Source organism: Phalacrocorax carbo, chromosome 4 (assembly GCF_963921805.1).
Source record: "Phalacrocorax carbo chromosome 4, bPhaCar2.1, whole genome shotgun sequence".
NCBI classification, from domain to species: domain Eukaryota; kingdom Metazoa; phylum Chordata; class Aves; order Suliformes; family Phalacrocoracidae; genus Phalacrocorax; species Phalacrocorax carbo.
In genome coordinates, this window is record NC_087516.1 from 52,784,163 (window position 1) to 52,810,630 (window position 26,468).

Here is a 26,468-nt window from a genome sequence, read left to right on the forward strand (position 1 = left end):
CCTGTAGGTGTTATGGAACTTCTGTTTTGGATATATATATAATTTGACATTAAAGTACAGCATGCTGGGTGGAGAAAATAAGAGTGGGGCTTAACAACAGGTAGCCTGGTGTTTATAAAAGAGCAAGTCGGCCAAGGCAAAAGTCATTATACGTAATTAATAGGGGTTTGTTTCAGGCTTTGGGCCAAGAGGGGCATCTGTCATCTTCTCGTTTTGAATTGTCAGAAAGGTTAAACTCCCCAGATAATATATTTTTATATGCAGATTAACCAACTGCCATGAGAATTCAGTGAGGCTATAGAGTATATATAGGACTATATGTAGAACTCATTTTTGCTCAGGACCCCAGATAGATTTCTGAATAAAGGGATATATGAATGCATGTGAGATTTTTGCTTCTTGTGCTTCATTCAGACAGTTCTTCATTCAATTATTTTTATATTTACTTCTGACTTTTCTTTATTTCTGCTGCAAGTATACTACTGACAACAGATGGTTTAGTCTAAAATATATATGTGTATACGTATGTGCAGAAATACTTTTTTCCCCTGTAGCTGAAAGGTTTTCTTCAAAAGCATATAGCTATAAAATAAGATAAAATAGTCATAATTTACCCTGAAAAAAAAGCTCAGTTTCTCAATACTACCTAAAAACATAATACTTTGGTTTGTATATCAAAAATTTCTTCAAACATAGTTTTTCAGGATGTGCGTACATATTGCCTATGAGCAAAAGAATCCGTTTCTGACGATATATTCACAAGTTTGTATCGCAAACATAGTTAGCATTGATATGTTTGTATTTAGTTGGGAAAACTTAGGTACTTTGTAGCCTGATTTTTTTTTTTTTTGGGGTGCTGGCTATCCACTGGTCCTTATAAGTGCTCAGAGCCTCTACCATTGAAACCATTGTTCTGTGTTCAACAGTATGCCCCGTCAATTATCTTGCAGGAGTACTCTGAGAAGCAATTATGGTGAGAGAAAAAACTAGAAATAAAGCTCTGTTTTCTCTGATTAATTCAGAGTGCTTTTCAATATGTGGTAATGTGAATGGGTAAACCACAAACAGTCCCAAAGTTTGATGAAAATAAACATCAGAGGGCATGTCCAGCTAAGTAAACACTTTGTAGCCTGGAAAACACCTGAGAATCAGTTTTAAATAACTGCTGTAATATTCCTAGGTTCTCACAAGATCACAAGTACTACACGAATACTTGTTTTCCCAGGGTATATTTTAAAACCTAACTTTGGTCAAATCCCAAGAACTGCAAATCAACTACTGTTGAAGAAAACTCTTTTTAAAACTTTGTGGAATAATTTGAATTTAGTTCCATTCACTCAGACTGCCAATTTGTTACATGAAAGCTTCTTGCTTACTGTAATTACTTTTTTTCTTTTATTAATAGTGAGCACTACAAATTTTGAAGGCAATGACTTTGTGAAAAGAACCACAATGAAACATTTTATTAGAACTGTTAGCTGTCTGTTTATTGGAATCACTAGTGTTATGTGAAAGTAACAACTAAGCAAGAAGTAGATAAACTCTCTAGTATCCACAAAGCTAATGGTTTCATCACAAGGACCAGGTACAGTGGCTTAGTCTTTGTTAAATTTGTCTCTGTAATTCTTCTTCTCTTTGAAATAAAAGCTTTCTCAGTAAGTTATTCATAGCTGAGTTGTAGATCCAGTGGCAAAATTTCATGCTTTCTCTAAATTAAAACGAAAAACTGTCTTAATAATGGGAGTGAAATAAGGCTAGCCACTATGGTGGTTGTGCTAATGTGCTGTTGAAAAAAAAATTCATTTGTTTCTATGATAAATTATTAATATGAAAGCAAGACAGATTATACCAGTTCCAAGATTAACAATATATGCTTCATCCCAAGGACTTAGTTTAGCACAGTAACTGGTTGAATAGAATGGATTGAATAACTGCAAATAAATCAACAGGTCTTAAACAGCTTGCGCCCAAACCTCTGTTCTCACTGTGTCTCCCAAGCATTGCCATGGTATGTCAGTAATTAAAGTCCTCATAAGGAGACAATGTACTCTTGATTATTTGGAAAGATCTAAGCTGGTATATTGATACTGTTCTGGACTCTGATGTACAACTTCCCAGAACCAGTGAACTAAATATTTTGCATATTGAATTCAAAGTTCACAACCTGGTCTCCTCCTATGACAATGTGACCCACCTAGTGGATGAGGGAAAGGCTGTGGATGTTGTCTACCTGGACAGTAGGAAAGCCTTTGAAACTGTCTCCCACAGCATCCTCCTAGGGAACCTGGTGGCTCATGGTTTGGACAGGCGCACTCTTCACTGGGTAAAAAACTGGCTGGATGGCCAAGCCCAGAGAATTGTGGTGAATGGAGCTAAATCCAGTTGGTGGCTGGTCACAAGTGTACTGCTCCCCAGGGCTCAGTAGTGGACCCAGTTCTGTTTGATATCTTTATCAATGATCTGGATGAGGGGATCAAGTGCACCCTCAGTAAGTTTGTAGGCGACACCAAGTTGGGTGGAATTGTTGATCTGCTCGAGGGTAGGAAAGCTCTGCAGAGGGATCTGGACAAGCTGGATCAATGGGCCAAGGCCAATTGTATGAGGTTTAACAAGGCCAAGTGCCAGGTGCTGCATTTGATCACAAAAACCCCATGCAAGGCTCCAGGCTTGTGGAAGAGTGGCTGGAAAAGCTGCCCGGCAGAGAAGGACCTGGGGCTGTTGGTCAACAGTCAGCTGAACATGAGCCAGCAGTGTGCCCAGGTGGCCAAGAAGGCCAACAGTGTCCTGGCTTGTATCAGAATGAGTGTGGCCAGCAGGAGTAGAGAAGTGATCGAGCCCCTGTACTCGGCACTGGTGAGGCCACAGCTCGAATGCTCTGTTCAGTTTTGGGCCCCTCACTACAAGAAGGACATTGAGGTGCTGGAGCGTGTCCAGAGAAGGGCAACGAAGCTGGTGAAGGGTCTAGAGGACAAGTCTTATGAGGGGTGGCTGAGGGAGCTGAGGTTGTTTAGCCTGGAGAAGAGGAGGCTGAGGGGAGACCTTCTCGCTCTCTACAGCTACCTGAAAGGAGGTTTTAGTGAGGTGGGTGTTGGTCTCTTCTCCCAGGTCACTAGTGATAGAACGAGAGGAAAACAGCTCCCTTCAAGCTGTGCAAGGGGAGGTTTAGATTGGATATTAGGAAAAATTTCTGTACTGAAAGAGTGGTCAGGCATTGGAAGAGGTTGCCCAGAGAGATGGTGGAGTCATCAGCCCTGGAGGTATTTAAAAGGTGTGTAGGCATGGCACTTCAGGGCATGGTTTAGAGACGTGGCATTGTTGTGGTGATGGTTGGACTTGATGATCTCGGAGGTCTTTTCCAACTTTAATGATTCTGTGATTCAGCTTCAAATCTCATTGAGAAATGTGGCTCACAGGGAATATCATATTCTACCTGTGAGCTTAACTTCAGGCTAACTGTGGTCACTGTAGGGATGCTGCCTTTTTCACTGGAGCACTTATAGGTGATCTGGTTTAAATGTAATAATAAATTTCCATTGCTTATGTTGGGGAGGGCAATGCTGTACCACCATCTGTCTCAAAGGATTGCGCTGCAGGAATTTGGTGCCTTCAATATAAAGCTGGATAAACCACGAAAAAGCACAAACCTAATGAGACATGGCCACATGGAGTAGTGTGTGCCTGGGACTGATTTTTATTTATTTATTTAAACTAAGTTTGGTAGAGGCTAGCTTTTCTTTGTCAGTATTTGTTACGTGCTTTACCTGCCTTAATTACAGAGGTAGAGGACACTGAAGAAATTAATTCATTGTAATGTTCTCTGTCCTTAGTCATTTGCGCTGGTATTCATCTATGACGAAAAGACACAGTAACACAAGGAAGGTGAGTTTCTCTGTATCTCAGTGTAGGAAAATATCCCTGTCACAAAAGCAAAGGGCAGATGCTGCACTGTTGTACTGAAATTCTATTTTTTTCACAATTATTTGGGAAAGTCTTTTCAAGCATCTGTATGATTATTTTCAGAGACACTTTCTCTTCATTCCTATAAGCAAGTTGTGCTTCTGCCCTAATAAACTCCTAATATCATCCCGTTATTCTGGGAATGAAGTGATAGCACTGGCAAATAGCAACAGGCTGAAAACAGTCAGCTTCCACTGCATGAAGCAAAGGCAAAGGTCCTGAGGACGTAGATAATTGTTTGTTCCTATGATTAAGATAGAGGCAGCAAATAGACCTTTAGGTCTATTGCACCTAGTTTCCACAATATAAAGTATAAATATATATATATCTGTTAAAACCATAAAATCTTATCTCATTTTAACTATGCATATTAAAATCTAGGTATTTAAGCTCAGCAAGTATAAATTGCAGAGATCTGCTGACTTAGCTCTCTTTTTGGGGACCAGAGGCTCAGATGGTAAAACGTTAGCTTATTGGAGCTATTTTATGGCAAGGTACAGTGGTAAAGAGAAATCACTTGTTTAAATGAACATTACACAGCAGTTTCCCAGGTTATGTGAGGACAAAGGCTGAATCAATTTATATTGGCTTCATTATCTCGCTAGCCAACATAGATCCTTCACTTCTAAGTTTTGGACACATAAATAATTCACATAAAATACTACAAGTTCCTCCAAGGTTTTTCTGTGCTGTCATTGAAACAATATAATTTTAGTGTGAACAAAAGCCTCTTAAAGTTATCTTTGTAAGGGATATAATTTGGGACCAAATTTAATATGGCCATGTATCCCTTTTCTATTGTTTTTATATTGTCATTTTGAGAAAGAGAAGGGTAGAGGGATGAAAGTGCAGGTGCAGACTTTGAAAGACATGTTCCCTCCCTGAGACTGAAACAGTACACAGTGAGGCAAGTAGGTGTAAACTGCAAATGGTTGTTCTCTGTCTGAGGTGTTTTGTTGTCTGAGGCTCAGTGCTCTGTGGTTCAGTATCCACAGTTTCCCTGATGTTTCCTTCCCTTTAGGAGAGTGTCATTTTTGCTTTATTTTATAGGTCACATTTTTGAAATCAGATATACTTTCTGGATGCATTCTTTCATATCTGTAGTTAGTAGCACTTACTGTAGCTACCGAGTAATAATATTTCAATAGCGCTTATAAGGAACAACTATTGGGGGTTTATTAGTGTGTATGTTTAATCCAGAGGCAGCATGATGACTCTGTGTACATTTTCTTCCTTGTCCTTTTTCTTATGGCTTCCTTCAGGTTTCCTCCATGCTTACACAGCAGAAATGGTAAAAATCCAGTTAGTTAATGTGCTTGAGATTATAAAGGAAGTTTTCCAGATCAAAAAATAGAAAAATCCATTAAAATTGCTTCAATGTTGGTCACTGTATTATCTGATATTAGTACTTTTGTAGGTGCATTCATACTAGCACCAACACATGCTCTAACATAGGCAGGCCTCAGGCAGTGTTCAGTCAGCATTAATAAGGTCTGAACGCTGTTTAAGTGCTCACTAGTGCCCACCAGCTCAGCTGCAACAGTGCTGAGAAACTGGATATTACTTTTGCTAGTGTGAATATAGCTGAGAATGCTCCTGCTTTGTTCGTGTAGCTGGTAGGCAATACCTTCTTGCTTGCTTTTCAAAGCAGGATACTGGTTTTAAAAAAATTCAGTCCCCCCCCTTTTTTTTTACCTCCCCATTATCATTTATTTGTAGTAATGTCTTTTCCAGCTAAGTCTAGAACCAGAATCACACTGAGGACAAAATTATATTCAAAATTAATAAAGACTATTTCCTGTTACATTATGTTCCTTGTAACTGTTGTAGCACATTTCACAATCATTCCTTTCGATATTAGCTACCCCTGGAAAGGAAGGTACATCCATACACACTCCCTCCTCTTTCCCATTTATATGTGCCCTGATCAGTAAGGGGATAATGTGACAGAATCTGAAGTGAGCAGAGGGGAAATAGCACCCATACTTAAAGCCTTTTTGAGGGACTCAGTAATGAATTGTGACAGTTGTAAGTTGTGTAAAGCCCAGGCTCCATTTCCCAGTGTGAAAGAGCACCCATAGCTAATATGCAGGAGGTCTGGTGCGTGCCTGCATATCTGCAAAGCACTGCCCTGTCTCAAGCACAACAGATGGGAACTTGTTGCACATGAAATATAGGCTCATTTTGTGTGTAAGAGCATGTTGCGACACCTTCCTGTGTTTTTGACTTGTCCCTAGGACCAGAGGAAGAGCGGGGTGGGGGGGAAGTGGTTGCAGTATTTTTACTTATAGGGACTTTAACTTGCAGGTCTGATTAATCTAGGGTAATGTTTTCAGTGGCTCCATCTCCCTGAGTATGTATGCACAAGGGAAAAAAAAACCACCATACAGTTTCAAGAAGCATACATCCACAGATTGAATGAAGCCTCAGAGACTTCCAAAGGAGGCAGTCCATGCACTTTTTTCAACTAGGGGATGCCAAGTACCTTTGTACTTTAAAGGCCCTTTTAACAAGTGGAACACAGCTGTGGGGAGCCTTGGTGCGTGTATAAGGGTATGCTATAAAGGGAGTGGGTCCTGGAATGTAATGAAAATCCTGATGCCTCCAAAAAGAAGTTTTGTGCTTACAACATGAAATATTCCAAGATGTCAACCTTTATTTTAGTTGCATTTGATGAAGAAGTATAACTTTTTATTCCTTTCTATGTATCCCCCCTCATACTGAAACAAAGCAGGAGTTCTTGTCATGATACCTCTAATCCTAGCTACTCTCGGATCAAATCTGATTTTGGGGTTGGGAGATACAGTACTGCATATTTAATGCCAAGTTTTTTGTTACATTTGTTCTCAAAGTAAAGGCAAAATTTATAGTCCTTTCTTTAAAATGTCAACATATAGTCATAAGAACAGTGATAACTTCTTGCTAGAGAAGGTCTCTCATTTGTTTCAGTTATTGCTCAGCCACATGCCAGGATGCCATTGTTAGCCATCATACAAGTGCAGAACAATAGTGATAAAAGCATCTTTTTTTTTACCATAAATGTATATTTGGTTGGACTTGATGATCTTAGAGGTCTTTTCCAACCTTAATGACTCTATGATTCTATGATTTTAAGTCTTCTATAGGCTATTGAAAAGTACATTCAGGAAGATTCATATTTTGACAGAAATATGGTACTGCTCTGGTATCTTCTTTTACCCAGGGGAGAGTGAAATAGGTACACAATGAGCAATTTTGATGGCCTCTTTTCCATTCTGAAGACATGTTATGCTGTGCAGAGGGTCGTGGATCAAAGTTTGAATGTAGAAAAAAAATTCTATTATTTTTATAATGAAAATCTCTTTTCCAGAATCCTGGAAAATGCCTGGTTTGGAAAATAAATTTATGGGCTTGTTTATAAGTCACGTAAAGGACATTTTCACATGTACAAAGAAACAAGAGGAGAAAAGGACAAGAGGAAAATAAGCTTGGTTTTAGTCAGCACAATGTTAAGCTTTCAGAGAGCTGTATTTTGTAACCTATGTTGCAAGCATCAGACATTGCAGTAATATGTTTTAATATGTTTCCAGGATGCCAGTGCAGAAAATGATCTGAAATTGAATTTCTCATGATTCCTTAGAGCTTTTGTCTTTCTCACTGAGCTTTAGTCCATACCTGTGTCTCATAAACTTTAATACATATCTATATAAAGTCCCTCCCTTTCCCTTCTCCTGGTTTCTGGTTGATCGCAGAAGAGATTTGGGGTTTAATTTTTTATCCATTTATTTTTTTTGTAATTCTCTTGTCTTCTCTAGAAAAAATGCTTAGTGTGCACATAAGAAAAAGTACCATAAAAAACACATGTTATATAGGTATGGTCAATCCAAGTGGCAAGAAGTGACAGCAATTGCGTCACAGCTTCCCTGGCTGCTCTTGCTGTGGCATCCAGAGAGAAGGCCTCTTGCTCAGTAGGGGCCAGCAGCCAAAAAGGCTGAAAAAACAGAGGAAGGGAATACCCAGAAAAAGCAATCAAATACCCAGCAAAGGCTCTGCTGGTGCAGTTTTCCCCTGCCTATGAAATCTTTCTTCTCATCCTGATAGTGCTTCAGTGATGGAGATAAAACATAGCATTGGCAGATGAGAAAGTGTGGTGACTCCAGGCAGTGGTATGGGACATCAGTGCCCATCATCAAGAGTAGGCAGTGCCATATATGAAGCGCATAGAGGGAATACGGTGTGCCCTTAAAAGCAGCTATAGAAATGTGTTCAGCTGCAGTTAGTTAGCAGTGTCTGAGCAGGTATGTTTAGTTGCTCAGCACTGTGCGGTGGTCATGGTCCCTCATTGCTTGCAGGGAAGGGTGCGGACATGGGAAGGATTTTCCCCCATCCTGTCCCTGACTTAGCTTTGGGAAATGGCTCAGGCAGTTGCCTGACATTTGACACAGCTCTAACTGGGCTGTGCCAGCCTGTCTGCCTTGGGTAGGTTGGGATTTAATTGGACTTGAGATGGGCCATAATTATGCTCACACATTCAGATTTTTGCTTAGGTGAACAGCAAACTTCGCTGTAATTTATTTCTTCATGACAGATGTGTATTTCTCTTACTTACTGCATAATAGACCAAATAATTACCTTCCTAGATGGTTGTGATTTTTGTCTTTCTGCCTTTCTTCCTTTTTCTTTACTTTTATTCTTCTGACTGGCTCAACTTAGCACTGTATACTTCAAGACCCACAGAGGACTTCTGATGTACTTGCTCCCAGCTGAAAATACAGCCTTATAGCCAACTTGTTTTTCCTACCAATCAGACTGGAGAGAATAGAGCGCTCTCTTGTTGATTATTCTTGTGTAAAGCTCATGTATCACTTCAAGGATTGTCTGGCTATTGGGTCTGACAGTGTGCTTCTATTACCGTCCAAAGGCAAAGACCGTGTGCCCATAATATTAATAGTTGGAACAGGAGAGATCTATTACTGTTCTGGTTCAGGTTAGTCAAAAAGGATGATTGAAAGAATGCTATGAAAATGCAGTGCTTAAAGGTAAAGAGGTGTTTGACAGTACCCGTGGGAAAAAGAAATGTGATTCTAGAAAAATTATGACATTCTGTAATATGCCTTTCATAATTTACGTCGAGGCACCTGTGCTGGTAATCTCTTATACATATGAATTATTTTCCTCATATGAGTAATTTAATCAACTGAGTAATTACACGGACTTTAGAGGGACTGTTACCATAAGTATGAGTCAAGCTACTGATGTTTGTTGATCTAAACTCAAAAAAACCACCAAATAAAATTATGGTTTTAGCTTCTTTTCCATGAAAAAATACAGTTGGAATCCAGGCTTAGTCTAGGATGGTCTTCAATACTTCTTTTTGCAAAAGTTAAAAAGGTCTTCATTTTTCTTTGTAGCTCATTTTGCTAAGGCTATTGTTGCTTTCACAAACTTAAAAATGCAGAACTAATGGTATTTTTAACAAAATGCACGCCGTTTTTCCTTTTCTGGAATGCTCAAATCCTCTTAAAGGTCTCCCACTCTTCACTTTTCTCCATGAAAGCTTTCCAATATATTTTTAAAAGGTGATAGAAAGGATCTAATTTAAGCCTTTTTGTTTAGTAAGCCAAAAGAAACAGGCAACTGTTCCACAATACAATTTAAGAAACAATTCTTGGCAACTTAATGCCTATAAATTATTAAAGAACTGTACGGAATGGCTCAAATTACACTGTTCATGTTAAATGCCGATAGTTTTCTGGTTTTCTTATGATTGCAGCCTTTTCCTTTCCTATAACAGCTCCGCATTTTGTTTTTAATACCTTAAAACAGAAGTGTTTTAGAATACCTACCCATACTTGATGGCTAGAAAGTTTCATCTGCTTCTGTAAATGAATACATTGGCCACTTGTGCCATTCTTTCATGGCTAAAATACTTTCCAGTCTGTCAGGATCTGTTCAATATTAGAGCTGAGCTCATGTCCCAGGTGTCCTGAGCCTGCAATTCTGCCATGTTTGTATCCCCAGTGTCTGTCCTTCAAAATATAGATGCTGCTTGGACACTTTGGATCCAGATGCAATTACTCTGTGGAACCAACTTTTAAATCAACATCAAACAATGATGAAAAAAATGTGCATATTTTCTTTCTTTTTAAGGCTGGAAGATAATTTAACCTGTATCAGTTTCTGCTGAGTTGCCATACTTCTGGTAGCTTAACAATTAGCAGCTATAGGAATATGGTAATATATTGAGTACTTTGTATTCATCTTGAACCTTATTTTGTTAATAACTTTCAATAGTGTATATATGAAACATTTCAGATCGGAGGTATGCAAACAGATTTCTGGCCAGCACTTTTCTGGGGAGAAGCTGAATCTGAACTCTGTTGCATGGTCAATGTGAGAGGACAGGCATTGCTTATCATAAATATGTTACAGTAATACTAAAAATCTTTAAATTACGGCTTAGGTTCATTTAGTTGACTGGCTGTGAAAGTAGGGTCATAGCAGAATTTCCCAAAATGTAGAGGTACTTTATTAGGAAAATTTAGAACCATTATGAAAAAGGCTGCTGTTTCAATCCACGCCCTCTCTGAAACTTGGTGAGTCCTTGTGCAGATCTTCTGGGCTTGCAATACCTTTGGACCTTAGTAAGAGTGATCCATTTTAGTGATCTGTTGTGAAGCACAGAAACCACAATGGCTGATGGGCTTCACATTTGATATTTCAGTTTGGTGGTTAGAATATTTTCAATAGGTTTAGCCTAGATTTTGTCTTGGTATGCATGCTTTTGAGAGGAGTTTTTTTCGTAGGGAGCCTCAAGCCTGCAGCCAGTTAGAACTCTATTAAACTACTCTTGATTCTTGAACTTCTATTACCAGACAAAAAAATACTTTCAGCCTGCTTACTTGGAGAGGAGCTGAATGCTAAGTTTATGTGCAAGTCAGAAACGTGGGCTGTCTCACTTGAGCCTCTGCCACTGTTGTTCCCTACAGATATGTGAAGTGACAGAAGGGGCACCACCATCAAGCTGAAGAGCAAAAAGAGCTGATGACTTCAGTGATATTTTGTCACTTGAATGGTGACCTTCGTTAATAATGCCTGTGATAGGAAAATGAAATACTTTCTGTTTCAGTAATGTCAATCTGATGCTTGGCAACAAACGCTTTTAAGGCAGACAGTGAAGAAGGAAAAAAGAGCAGCACCCATATATTCTGTAGTGTATGATGTTTAACATTTTCCCTGCTACACCGTCAGACTAGATCCTGAGTTTGCTAACAGATGCAAAAGGAGTTGAAACCAGATTTCCATAACAGTAATAAAATACACAACATGCTGCCAGCATAATCAAGGCTGGATTTTCAAGGCACTCAACTTATATTTAAAAACCTGAATGGAATGGGCATGTTTTCAAAAGCTCTCAGCATCCTGCAGTCCCAGTTGAGGAAAATCTGGCTAACTTATGGATGCTGAGCAATTCAGAGGGTCTGGGCCTAAAATATTCCCTTGATACTCTTGGAAAAAGGAGGTGAACTAAGACTAGCATTTTCAGTTTGAAGACATAAATACAATACGTATGTTTAATAGTTCTACTGAAATTCTTTCAAAACAGCACCCACACCTAGTATCAGAAAACAATCAACCAAAATCAGCCAAATAGACTATTTAAAATTAATTGGGTTATTAAATTTGTTTTGGGCTTGTTTTGTTTTGTTTTTTATTAATTTGGGTTGCTGGTAGCTGGGGTGAACAGGAAGATTTTTATGGAAATTGGCCGTTATTAAGAAAACTGGTATTCTGTCTTTGTGGTTTCTGTTTGCTCGCTTTTAAATGGTGGCAGTCTAAAAACTATTTGTTCACACTAACAAACAGCTTTCTGAATCAGTGGTGCTGTTCTTTACTTCCTTCCTTCAAGTTCTTGCTGAAGCTCCAAGGTTTTCACCCTTTTTCTGACAGTGGTTTCCATCCTATTTAACTTTTCTTCTCATTTTAAATGGTGTAAGCAAGACAACTGCATTACAATCTGTAGAATTACTAGGGTATAAAATCAGATATGGACAAGAAGGGCAAGGTTATTTAAAAATACTACCCTTACAAGATTTTTTACAAGTTTTATTTGAATCAATGTCCTTTTGCTGAGTGGCATCAACCCATAATAATGCACACTGGGAAGGAATCTTGTGCCTTACAAGTGTGCTCTTCTTCAGTCCTAACTGTTCGCTACCTTACTAAAGTGATAAATTTATCTGGTTAATCATGATTCCCATTAGAAACATTATGTACATGTTTCCATATTGGCAACAGGTTTAAAGAGATAGTAAATAAGAATCTGCATATTTTTATATGAGCTACTAGAAGAGCACATGTTGAAATTATGACAGATATCATTTTATCATCTGTATTTTTTTTCCTGCAGCTTCCAAAGCTCTCTTCACTCACAGCCTAATTACCAAAAGTGTATATTACGAATGGTCCATTGTCAGACTGACATTCCTTTTTCCTCTACAAGTTAAAGCCTAGAGTTAATGGCTGTTTGTCTGAGCTTCTCATGTCATGTTAACAGGTTGAAAGGTTGCTTCATATCAGTAAGGCTTGTCATAAACCTGCTGCTACCTATAAAGTCTGCAAAGGGTTAAAAGTGGGAATTGAACTTTTCATTCTGCCTAGAAAAATAACTTAGGTGAATGGACAGGATAAATTTAAATCTATAAAATATTTCATTTATCCCCAACTTTCCCTGTTGCAAAGAAATTCTGGCCTTAGTGAAGTTGGCTACAAAAATGTCAAAATCAGCAAGGCAATTATTTTCCCTCTATTGGAGGGCTTGTCAACAGCCTTTAATCTAGAGCGAGTTCACTCAAGGGGTAGCTCCTGAATGTGTTTGATTGTGGGAGATGGTGAGATGTTTAAAACAAACAACGCAGTCAGGAGGAATCTCTGATTCCAACTCTTAATCCATACAGAGGAGGAAATTTTTGAGACTTCAGCATAGATTTAGGCTTCTTATGTTTGATTCTTCACCTTCAAAGGTGATGACAACTGTTTAATTCAAATCCCTTGTTCAACCCATATACTCAAGTTTTCAGCTTAGATTTCAGACACCCAAATGGAAATCAGATTTTTTAAAGAAAGAAAAAAAAAAAAAAAAGAAGAAAAAGTAACAGATGAAGAACAAGAGATCTTCAGGCATCAATTTACTACTCTCACTATGAACAAAATCTAGTTATGTATAAAAGACATTACAAGAAGTTCTTAACAAGAAAGGAAGGTACAGTCAATTGTACAACAGGAATTAATCTGAATTTCTGAATTTACATGAGAGTTTGAATCACTTTGTTACTTTGAAATAAGCAGTTTCTAGGTGGGATGTACCTTATTGTGCATTGAGAATACTATTCTTCTTTCTAGCAACTGTCTTCCAGTGCAGGTAGCATAATATGCTCATGGTTTGGGTTAAAGCCAAATAGTTTCAGAGCAGATTTGTGGTGGTTTTGTTTGGTTTTGATGGTCCCCCCCCCAGAGTGGCTATTACAAACACTTCATGAGGATAACCGGAATATAAATCAAAACATAACTTTAGAAACAACAAAACGGATTGTAAGACTGAAATAGTCCTTAAAGTGAAAGGTGCCTAAATTGCTTATAGGTATTGCTTTAAACCTATAGTCTACAGGTTGACCTCAGAGGAGGATGCATGGTTTTAGGTTCCTATAAAATAAATGCATTATTAGCTTTTCTCAATGATGAAAGGAAGGAAAAAATTAAAATTGCCATTTCTACCAGACAGAATGCATTTTTATTATGTGTTCCCAATATAAGGAAATGGTCATACTCACTGAAGTGTTAATGCTGTGTTTGTTTACCTTCATTGAACATTTAACTGTTGACTTCTTTTCTTTAACATGGGGCTGATTTCTCTACTTGAACTGCCTCCATCTCTTAAAATCTTAGGGCAAGGGAGATGAAATCTTCCCTGGAGCTTGGCTTGTTTCACATATAATTAGGATGGCAAGACAAGTCAATATAAAACTAATTACTTAGTGGAATAACCCAATTCATTTAGTTTAAAAGTATCACCTTTGAAGTAAATCTGAAAAAAAAGAAAAACTGATCAAGTACCTCAACAACTACTTTTTTTTTTTTCAAAAAAATGTGCATTCATAAGACAAGCAAAAGAAGCCATGTCAGACATCTCACCTGTCCTTAAGAGGAGACTAGATGTCTTTTCCTCCCCTCCCCCACCAAGTCATGTAGAAACTTGCTTCTTAATCCTTGGGAACTAGACAACTAGTAGCCTAGGGATTTCTCTATCAGGTTTCATCCAATGTATTCTTTTTTTTTTTGCTTAGAAAGAACTTGAGGGAAAGGAATCCCAGAAAGGGATGATGATACATAAGAATAAAAATAAGTATTGCCATGTGTGGGGTTTTTACCTCACATGGAAATGGGTAGAGATTCCACAATTAGATTCCAAAAATACTGCTTTCAGTGAAGAGAGATTTTTATGAGCTTTAGTTTCTGGTGTGCAAGAATGAGCTTTATAAATCAACTGATTTCCCTACTGAGAATCTCAAAGGCTAAGCGCAGAGACACAGAAATGGTCTTGCTGTGGCACCAGCAGGAAGAAGTGGTACAAATAGCCTGATAAAATGATGGTGGTTTAATGAAATAGCAGCTACAAGGAAAATAAAAAAAAAAGAGGGGAGAAAATAAAGAAAAAAAAGCAGAAAACAAAACACAGAGAACTTGGAGACAAGCTCAGGATTTCCATGCACAAGTCCTTCAGTGTTTAACTTAGTACAACATACTAAATAGTACAATTACATGCATTTACCTTTCCAAACTTCAGATCAGGTAAGGCAGTCTTCAGTTTATCACATACCTTTCCTAGTACTATCTGTATATTACCTATTTAATAGTCTTTAACCTTCTTATTTTGCTTTGCATATCACTGCTTGAGGAGCCGTCTATACTACAGGAGACTTCTGTAGGTGCCCAAACTAGCCAAGTCACATCTCTTCAGTTAAAGGAATTGTTAAGAAATAGTCTCTGGCTTCTATTTGTTCGATGGTTGTTTTTTGTGTTGGTTTTTTTTGGGGGTGGGGTGAGAAAGTGGCAGCTTTTTGTCTCACATATATATACAGGAAGCCTGGTTTTATCATATGTTGGTGTTCACCAAATTGCTATGTCCCTGGGAGAGAAAATTAGGTCAAGGCATATATTCACCTATAAAATAAGTGGTGACTCCAAGATGTTGGTCTGTGAAAAGACATGGGCAACTAATCTAGTGGTATTGGATGAAAGCAATTTACTAGTCTTCTAGCTGGAAGAGTGCAGTTCAGACTACAAGATTATGTAAATGGGACATATTGTAGACAGAGGAGGTTTGGAAGAGGTTAGCAGGAAGTTTGTGTCCCAGCTCAACTCTTGAGAAAACTAGCTTTCTAAATCACTTCCTAAATTATTTCAATACCAGCCAGTTCCAAAAACAAGGGATTACGCAATGCCATCTGTTGGCTTTTGTGAAAAATCAAATGGAAAATGTGGTTTGGTCAGCGGTGGCCCAGCAGAAAGAGATTCACAGTCACTACCACAGCTCCTGGTGGGGCAGGAAATTAACAGGAAGGGCCAGTTCGAGTTGGAGACACTTTTTCTCAACATTTTGAGAAATGAGTCACTGCATCTGGGTAGCTTGTAGAGCAGTCCCAGCTGTAGCAAAGGTAAAACTGGAGGCCAGGGCTCTCCCCTATGTTTCAAACAGGAGACACTTGAGATGGCCAGATTCTGTATGGATCTTTTAATACATGCAACATTACCGCTCATTGGATGTTTGCACAACTTGTCTAACTTGTTACATGTGCGTGGAGGTGAATTTTGACGATCCAGACAGTCTTCCTGAGTTTCCTTTGTAAGGGTTCTGATCTGCATCTTGTAGATTTGACTCACGCCTGTGGGCCCCTATCTGTAAGGAAGAGGAGATCTAGAGAACTTTTTATGTCTATTAAATTACATGCCCTTTTTCTTGGGAAGCTCTTTTGCTTTCTTGCTTATTATGGCACGTGCAAAAACTTGCATGCTGGCACTACTACTTCTTTATTTCCTTTAGGTTGTCTTGCATTTAGATTTGAGCATGAACAATAGAAATACTTGTGACAAACTGTCAGGCTCTTCCAAAGATTCAGGAGTTCTGGAGTTACTGTCAATGACAGATGGTTTGTCCTTGCTCATAGCTTGTGTGTTCTTGACAGCATTTTTCTGCTCTCTGCAAAATCTCCCTTGGTGTGTAGTTGAATTCTTTAGAAAAAGAAAATCATTTTCTGCTTCATCCGTGTTCTTGCTCATCGGTTCAATAGCATCCGTGTTTGACTAAGTGGAACACCTTCCTCATGAAGCAAAAGTTTGATTTATTTTAATAGGGTATTAGGAGAACTGCTGGAGTTTGACATGAATGTGTTTCTAAAGTTACAAAGATGTTAGGAATTATCTTTTATATCTATTGCTGTGGATTTCTATGATTGTATGATTGGCACTGTGTACTCAGCGGGTTGTATCCCTTGCTGCAGGATTTATGCAACTAATGACACAATGTTTTTAAGTACTCCAGTGTGAACTCTCAGTCTGAGCAGTGGTTGAGTGGGTAGAGAGTGAATTTCTTTTTCAGTTCTTCCACAATTTCATGAAGTCTATTTCAAAACTGGACTGCTAACTTGCTGCTTTGATTCTTAGTACTGGAGAACTGTGTGATATGGCATTAAATACTAACACCCTATAGAGGAAAAAACGCTGAATTTAGAAAAATTGTTCTTTGAAGTCGTTGGCTATATTGGTTGTCCTCTGCTTGTTCTCTGACACTGATTTAGTTGGGTGACACAGGAGTGTGTGAGTTGCTCTTGGCATTAGACTGCAAGGACGCAGCTCCACAGTACGTACTGGAGTTCATCTGCTTATGTATGTGCTTGCACAGTGGAGGTACTTAGTGGAACGGCAGAAATGCCATCTCAACAGCACAGAATGTTGTGGTTTTTTTTTTTGTCTTGTTTCAAATTATTTACCCTTTCAGTAAACAAAACCAGTCTGAACTGCAGAACAGTTGATACAGAATTAATAAGTTTCTGCTTTTTTTAGCTACTGCTAGTATAATTCATCACAGTTAAGGAAGCAAAATATATTTGGAAGCATAAAAGCAGCCATCTTGGGTTAGACCAAAGACTGTTTCAGTGTCTTACCTCCAAAGGTGGCTGTAAGCAAATGCCTGAGGGAGCAGTAAGAACAGGGTAGGTATATATGGTGCTGTCTCCTAATACTCTCCCAGGTAGCAGCTATGTTTAGCTTGAGAGAGCTTTCTGCATTAACTATAGCTTTGCGTTGTTAGTAACCCACAGCTGAATTCTTCTATGATTTCCCCTAGAGGAAGTGTGAAAAAATAATTTGTCAAACGTGCATGGTTTTCTTTGTTTTGGAAAGGATCAACTCTTTTCCATTTAATATCTGTGCTGGATTTTGGTGTTCAGCCCTCATTATGAATGCACACTCTGATTTTTCTCAGTTTTAGCTTAAGAGGTGAGCTGCATAAACAATACTTTCACCTGCCTTCTGTCTTGTATGGAAATTTCCAATCTGTCCCTAGCCTTACGGGAGTGCACAGCACTCCTTCCTGTCATGGAGCCAGCAGAACCAGTGGATGAATCTGAAACTTGCATTGTATTCAAATGCTTGGGGTCTTGAAGCTCCTACCTCCTACACACACACCCACACACCCACACACACCCACACTCACCCACCCATCAAATTGTTTTATTGCTTCTAATGTACAGGACATCAGATTTCTTCTTCATTACTGCCTTTACGCCTTTGCTAGTGTTATTTTATACATTCATTATTCCCTGGCACAAAACACAAGCTCATGCCAACTCACTTGATATGCATGCAGTGTGAATTGTTCAACCAAAGATCATAATTCCGAAAACTAATGTATGTCTTAAATTTCTGACCTTATCAGTCATAGAAAACTTCTACACAACTGCATTATACAGTTCCATTGAAGATGTGTTGTATGTGTTTTTAGGTTATGAACAATTTTTTTCAGAACCAGCCATGCTTTTTTGGTTTTTTTCACTTTAATCTTATTTGTTATCATCCCTTCCAAGTGAAAATGCAGTGGCTTTTTAAAGTAAACTAAACAGCAAACTCAGTAGATCGACAAGGGCATTGTGGAACATTGTGTCATGACTGTAAAGGCTTGCTGTGGCCAAGTAATGACTGTTTTACTGACAGGTAATTGGATCTAGGTTGTGTTGCTGCTGCCTGTAGATAGTTAGGGGTTTTTCTGAGTGATTTAATATATTCTCGGACTTGTAAACTTGTGCTTAATAACTGCTGATGGAGAGAATCTTCTGACTGCCAGATTATGCATATGATTGCTGTTAGTGTTCGAAGAAAACTTTAGGGTTAAACAACCTTTTCCTTCAAGCATCAAAACTGAAGGTTTACATAGTATTGAATTTATTTATTTTCTGTAAAACGGTGTCTATGCCTGGGCATTATTCTACACTGAAAAACGTTAAGCAGTATAATAATTGGAAAATATCGGAAGGCTATGAATGATGATGATAATAGTATAGTCCCCTGCAATTCATACAGATGTAGAATGTGCACTGCACAACTTTGAAGTCAATTAAATGGACAATATAGGCCATACTGGGAGAAGAGGTGTTCAGAGGTGAAAGACTGAGATGCAGCATCCTTATTTTGCTGAATTTGACAGCTCTTTTGTGAGTGATATCAGTGGGACTAGGATTTCATCAGGTAGACCAAATGGCCCAATGATGAACAGGCCCAAATGGCCTGTTCCAGTTGGCACTGGAACAGGCTGCCCAGAGAGATGGTGGAGTCACCATCCCTGGAGGTGTCCAAAAAACCTGTAGATGTGGCACTTCAGGACATAGTTTAGGAGGCGTGGGGGTGTTGGGTTGACAGTTGGACTTGATGATCCTAGAGGTCTTTTCCAAACTTAATGATTCCATGTTCTATGAAAAGATGGCCTTGAAACCCCAGTCTAATGCTGAGTCACAAGTTTAGATGTAGATCTGTATTCTATAAAATAAAATAAAATGTAAAAAACCTAGCAACTTTCTCAGGGCATCATCAATGATCTTTTTAAGCTACCACTCTCAATACTAGAACAAGGTTTGGGTGGGTGGGCTAAGGAAAATGCCAAAAAGCAGCTTCTGGCAGACCAAAAGGGAAAGTGAATTCTTAAATAAGGGGCTATTCGTAGCCCATCTCAACTCTGTCTGAATACATTAGTTTGAGTGTCTCTGAGTACATTACAAGTTCATCTCAATTTGACATAAGCTTTTAGAAAATGGCTTTAATATTGAGTAGGTTCATGAATGCATAAACTTTAATGGATAAAACATGATCTTTCAGCTGAGGAGTTTCAACTGTAACTAAAAAATGGATGCATTTCATCTTATTATTTGCAAGTTGTGAATAAATCTGTCACAGGTAGCCTGAGCAGTTTGAAATAATGCAAGTGACTTGTGAGACCAATAAGCCTCTTCCATAGTCTGGCTTAAGTGGTCTGTGAGCTGTACATAATAAAAACAGCAACACTTACAACCATACACTGTTGAAAAGGCCTTGCCTAATTGAAATTTGAGAGCTTGGGCAAAGTAGGTACACAGAACCAAGAATTTATAAAGAAAATAAATGAACTGAAACCAAACTTTTAATGGAAGATAAAGTGCATTAAAATCTGATCAGCCGAAGCTTCAGGCACAAAGAAGTGATCAACCCCACTTTTACTGTGTTATTAAAAACTGAACAGAAAATGAGAATTTTCATTTTGTGGATTCCTTCATTCTGAAGTTTCGGTTGACTGCCGTTTGGAAGCAGAGAAAAAGCTTAGGAGCCCTTTGTGGAACATAATTATCGTTGTCATTCCCCTAACACCACTGGGAGCCTCGACTCTGAGGGCGTCCCTGTGGCAGGCTGCCTCGGAGCCACAGGAACCTCAGGAGACCTCATCTTGAGCAGAGTAGTTAAGGCAGAGCAGACAGTCCCAGCATGACATCTTGGAGCCAGAAGTTAGGAGGGACAAGATTGCCAGGAACCTGACAAGGAACTAGAAAATTTGTCAGATGTGACACACCCCCCCTTTTTTTTTTTAATTCTGCCTGCTTTCTGCAGAAATGTATGTAGATTGACTAAAATAATTGTTTCTGCTTCAGTAAGGTGCTGATTTGTTTTGTCTTATGGAAAATTTAAATGGCATTGCTTATGTTGTAAATGGCATAAACTCTATGCTTGGGAAATTTATATAAGGAACAAATGTTCCCTTGAGAACTTTGTTACTATTCTGTCCATTTTTAACCTTTCTCTGTTCCTGGATGTGTTTGTCTTCCAACAGGTTTGATAAGAGAAATCTGATTAGAACAGCCATGCTCCAGTTCAAGCATCCTGGCTGGGCCTGTTGTGAATGCCTCCCATCACTTAGTTACTCGGTTTCTGTCCTGTTCCTTAATATGTCATGTGGATGCTTACTGTGGAGAATGCAAGAAAATGTCAAAGCAACATGACAAAATACACTGTTGTCACCACAGAGAAAGAGTAGTGAGTCTAATTTCCATGTAAAATGAGGACCCTGATTCCTACAGCTAATAATATTGAAATTTTCTAGGAGCACATTAGCAGCTATGTGCTCATATACATATACACACGCTCATATACACAGATACGTATGTATGTATTGTCATTTCCCCTCATTTCTTATTGGTGCTGTGAGAGTTTCGGCAACAAGTCAGTTTATACACTGCTGCTTTTGGGGTTTTTTTTCCAGTCTCTCCAGATCAGAATTTCCAGCTTTGCCTATCATTCTAGTAAACAAGCAGTGACCCCAATTCTAATGACCTTTGAATTAATAATGAAGGTTATCAGTATGGGGTTTTTTTGCTGCTCTTAAGATTTGTGGCCAGTTAAATTGTTCTCCTTTGAACATGGCACAGTATAAATTGCAGTCATCCTTGGCAACTACTATTTGTGTTGGTCATCATTAAAAGCCAAACATGACTGCTGTGCAACGGTCCAAGTAATAGCAGCCCAGCACTAGCCATCTATTTGAACATTAAAACATTGTAAGTTCCAAGCCTTTTTTCAGTTTTTGACTTTGTTTTTTTCTGGGATTCAACGCAGTTTTAAGTATCAAGTGGTTTTGAATTGTGAATCAAGATGAGCACGGTGATTATACAAATACAATGGGATTAATTACATTTTAAAACTGTTTCAGTGTAAATGCTAATTCAGTTTCATTTAGAAAAAAACTTTAAAGGTGCCCAGCCTTTTCTATAGTTTATTTCTGGCCTCCCTCCTGTTGGTGATTCCTTTCCTCGCTAATGAAAGTAGACCAAATGTATTTTTTCCTCTCTTTGTTTCCACTGCAAAGGTGAATCAAACATGATCGCCACATAAGTGTAGTGGTTTCAAGGGAGGAAAGAATAGGGCTGAGAGAAAGATGAGTTAGGAAGTACATTTTCAGCCCAGCACAGAGGCAGCTCCTGGAATAATTTTCAGCAAAATAAGGGAGATGATGTGGGGGAGGAGGATTAGAGGCCTTCTGCACATGGAGCCTGGAAGAGGCCATCATTCATCATCCCTGTGACAGCCCTCTTTCTCAAGAGAACCCTTTCATCCCCACTCTTTGCATTTCTATGAACCCCAGCGTGTGTGTTGTGGGGTTTTCTTTGACCTGGGTTTGTTTCAGTTTTTAATTCACAGGTTTCCAGGGTAGGTGTACACTGGAAAGGCCTTTGAGGGAGGAGCTATAGAAATCTGACAAGAGTTACTTGATACTCATTTTCTGCCTTCCTCTCTGTTGCTCTCTCTCCACACACAATATTAAGGCAAAAACGATTTCATTTTCTCCTCAGTCAACTGAAACATATTCTCTTCTGTGATGCGGGCAATGAAATGTATTTTCCAAGTTTAATTAGCAAGTCAAACAATAACACAAATGCTTCTGCAGAATTTTGCTAAAGGTTCTCTATCCTCAGTTGAATAACAAAGGTCTTCAAGAGCATGTGCTTCAGTTTTTGTTATTTGCAGAGAGCATCCATTTAAATTTTTTTCTGGCTTTCACAAGCAAGCTGACTGATAGCTGGTTTGTTCTCTATTTCAGGTCGTGGAGACTAATTTGGTTGCTTTTGACTGTCACTGGATCATTATAAATGAGGTAACTGTCAAGTGAACATTGTTGTGAACCATGAATCCTGTTTCCAGGCTTACTGACAATATTCATGCTGATCTTGTCTTTGCTAACCCGAAGCAGGAGCTACATCAAAGTTCAGGCATGCTGGCTGAGTGGATGTTGCTTAATAAAAAAAAATAGAATTACAAGTCCTTGGACTTCTCTGTTTTGTCTTGCCTATTTTAAATAGAAGTCATTCAATTAATACATGGAAAATAAAATTTTAAAACCCCTTTCCTTCTGAATATCTTGAGATTTCACATTTAGCTTGAGCTGACTGTTTTAAGGGGATCTTTTTAAGGTCTTTTTTTCATATGTAGTCTTTCATAATGGAGTGCTTGTGTTGTTTATATTTTGATGATTTTTCTTAATAATAAAAATAACAATAAAATCCCATGTTTCCCTTTCAGTTAAGAATTCCTCTAGAATTCAGTCACGGTTGATACCCAAACCTGTTGATACTAGTGGGAGGATTTTGTCTGGACCAGGTCGTATATGAATGGTCAGGAAGGGAAAAAAGGAATAAAGTTAAATTGAGATCCTGTTTTTAAACTGTGAAATAGGTTCTTCGTGAATGCTTGTCAGCTAGAATATGACAAGTCAATATGTGAAGTAGCTTTTCATATAAAACATTGAACAATGCTGTTGTTCTTAGGTCTGACGACATTCAGATTTTTCTTCTATTTTATGAAATGCAATTTAGGTCCAGAACAGCTGAATTCCCTGGGGAGATGACACTCCCCTAACATGTAGAACATATGACTCCTGTATATCCTCAGGAAAAAAAGATTGCTTGGAGATATTGCCTGTATATTCCACGTCTACTCTCTGGATTTACTGTGCACTTCAGTTTTCACACTTAATTACTAGATTTTCTTTAATACAGTGTGCTAATAGTGAAGTAATTTAATCCACAGCATTTTTTTTTCAAGGTTATAGTAAGGTATAGAGTTGTTGCAGTGGGATTGTACTTTGGCCTACTTGTTTAAACCAGTGGACTTTTAGCCAGTTTTCCCTGGAGAAAATCATGGCTCAGAAAGTGCTGTGAAGACAACCCAGGTCCAACAGAAGTTATCGGTTTGGGCCCTGCATTGCTCCTGACCAGTAATGTGTGTGTTATCCAGCACTGAATGGAGCAGGCCTCGCTGGTTGAGAACCCAGCTTTAAGCTACAGATAGTTATGAGAACATCATAGATGTTTTCTTTTTCCTGTCAGATTAAACTAGAATTCACTTGTAGTGAGTGGAATCTTGAAGTACAGCATTCATCTCTACTCTTCAGAGTTACTACTTATTGTTTAAAAAAAAAAAACATTAACTACATCTAAAGCAGTCTACCATTAAGCTCTGTATCAATAGATTAGGCAACAATTTCTTAGGCAGAGCCCAGATATTGGCTTGCTGTTCAAGTTAAAGACACTGCGACTGGTTTTTAATTTTAAATGTTCTTTCAGTTGGAAAGTTCAAAAAAGGTGCTTGCTTTTAGCTGTGTCAGCTCCTCCACCCTCAAAAAGCAAAATAAAACTGAGGATCCATTCCTCAGGTACTCACTTTCTCTTTGCTTTTTATTCAGAAATTAGCGTCTCTATGGAAATAATTCTGCTTTCTGAGCATCGTTATTTGCACATTGCAGCATATTAAATGGCAGATCGATCAAAGTGGTTACCACTCCAAACTGCCTTCTCCGCCCCAAAACTCTTTCTCTGGGCTGCGGTCCCAACAGCTAGGAGGGGACAATGATGTACGCAGAGAAACATATATCATTTCTTCTTAGTTTTATAGTCTTGTGTGTGAAATGGACAAAAGCCATGATTAAGTTCATTCTGACAAACTGTGCTGTAAACCGTAGTCATTAAAATCTCTGTCTCTCATTCAGTCATTCCTGCAGTTGGTTATAAAGAAGGTGAGCATGTTTAATGCCATCTCAGCTTAATCTGCTTCTGAACCTAAATCCATATTCCCACTTAAATAACTTACTCGCAAGTTCTGTTTGTTTCAAAATGCTAATAATCACAATATTTTGTGAACACAAAAAATCAGATTAGCAATAAATAAGATTTGTATGTAATGTTATGGAAAGAATCATGCTTTGCCCTATTTTTCCTTTTTCCCATGTTTAAATTACAACAGAAATGTAAATATTTGCTGAATTATGAACGTTGCATAATATTACTTGCTTATTGCAACATTTTACCAGTTCAGTAATAAGATCACAATACCTTCGCTTTGGCAGTGCAGTGATTTACAGGCCCCTTACTGTGTGGTATATAAAATATCTATCTTCCAATCTGAGTCCATTTGATATGGTTGTCCATTAGTTGTTGATGACCACAGTACTTCCATATGACTGTGAATTTATCTCAGAGCTCTGCCCATTTTGTTGCTTACATAAATCAAAAGGTTTTTGACATCTTAGACAACCTAGACATCTGTGTTTGTCTGCCTGTATTGGCTAAATCAGACTGTCAACTAAGTAACTGTAACGCTGCTGCTCTGGCCTCCTAATCTGAAAAGCTAATATGATCTATGACAGTGAAAATGCATTGTTTTGCAAAATCCACATATGATTCAAATAATTCCTTGCAGTGAGGTACCAGAGTAAGCTGGAATTTCCTTTTCCATCACTGTGCCAAGGGGATACAACACACTTACTGAGTACAGTAATACAAAAGGAAATACCACCTTCAATTTTGTGGTCAGGAACCTGTTTAGGCTTTGTAAGGTAACATCTGTTATTTTAATTGCTCACTTTAAATGCTATAATGTCTGGAAAGAGTTCCTCAATTTTTATTGTCCCATTAGTTACCATTTTATGTAACACAAGAAATTTGTCTGAAGACTGTCTATCATAATGGAAATGCAAGCGTGGGAGGAGGGGGTTGTTCCCATAAAATGAAGGATTCATAATTTGTTAAAGCATAATACATCATATTAGTCCTTTGCAAATATTACAAATCTCTTTTGATCAGTGCAGTCAGCTGAGGAAACACTCTCCAAATAAATGTTCCTATTTCTTCAGGGCTTTAAAGCAGATGGTGCAATTCTTTATTTAAAATTTGCAGGAGTCACATATTTTAATGTAGTCATGATAAAATATACCTTAACAGAATGTGAGAATGGATTTCTCTCTCTCTGCCATCAGCCTGTCTTTGCTTGCTTCTTTCCTCTGTACTGTAGTAAATATAACCTCAAAAAGCACAGGATAGTAAAATTATATTTCTTTATGACTTTGAAATCACAAGTGTACAGTAAGCTTTGATTTTATTTGGCGGGACTGGGGAAGGGACATTTGTATGATTTTCAGCACTTTTCTTTCTTTTGCTCATTTTAAGTGAAAGAAATGTCCTTTTTTTAATTTTCAGTCCATGTGTGTCTCGAGCATTTTCCTTTGTTAAAACATTCAGGGTCATCTTACTATGCCCGAGGCTGTCACCATTTCTCTATTACTATTGTTTACTCAAGGACAGGCCAAAACACTTTCCACTGCCTACAGTCACCATACAGGAGGTGAAAATATTAATGCTACTGTACAAAGGGTTGGTTGGATCTCATCTGCAATAATGTGCACAATTATGACCAGTTCTATTAAAATTAAAACGGAACAGGTGCACAGAAAAGCTGATTTTTGTGAGAAGAGGCTGAAATTTGGCTTGATTGGCCTGTGAAAAGAAAGACTGAAAGAGGGTATGCTCTCTGTTTATAAACACATACAGAGTGTGAATAAATGCATTGTTGTCAAGGGCTAGAGGACAAGTTTGGCACAAGAACAAATGAGTTCAAATTGCCCATGAATAAATTGAGGGCAAAAGTTAGTAGAAGGTTTCCAGTTTACCAGAGGCATCAGAGTCTGGAAAAACTCCTTTGAGGAGAGAAGTTAAAAAAAAACAAACCCAAACACATTCAAAGATCCGTTTATGGAAAAAGATCCAACAGGTTTGCCCATCATAGCACAAGAGAGGACCGGAGGACTCACAAGGTTGCATTCAGAGCCTACTTTCAGATGAACACTTGTGTTTTCTAGGAGCAGGCTGGTCGTCAGCCCATGCATTCGGCTTGTTCCATTGTGTTTCAGCCCGATGCACTCCACCATGAAGAAGAGCATAGAGCATGACGATTGTTTTAAGCTCAAGCAGCTAGATCAGGTCCTAAAATCACAGCTCAGTTCCAGGAGCTCACATAATTCTACATTTTAATATGGATAATTTATTAATAGTAGCATTAGAAGTTCATTTGAATGCTTGTGTTTTCCAATGGTGACAGCAGGTCAGGTGTGAAACGCTACCCTCTTTGATACA

The 26,468-nt window shown here is 38.4% G+C and overlaps 1 protein-coding gene across 1 annotated transcript in view; it reads left to right on the plus strand.

The window, feature by feature from the left end:
• Nucleotides 1-26,468, plus strand: part of GRID2 (glutamate ionotropic receptor delta type subunit 2) — a 743,546-nt gene that overhangs the window by 481,402 nt on the left and 235,676 nt on the right. Inside the window, exon 5 of the mRNA XM_064449954.1 lies at nucleotides 22,106-22,159. Coding sequence (XP_064306024.1) covers nucleotides 22,106-22,159 — 54 coding nt within the window. The remainder of the gene's footprint in view (nucleotides 1-22,105; nucleotides 22,160-26,468) is intronic.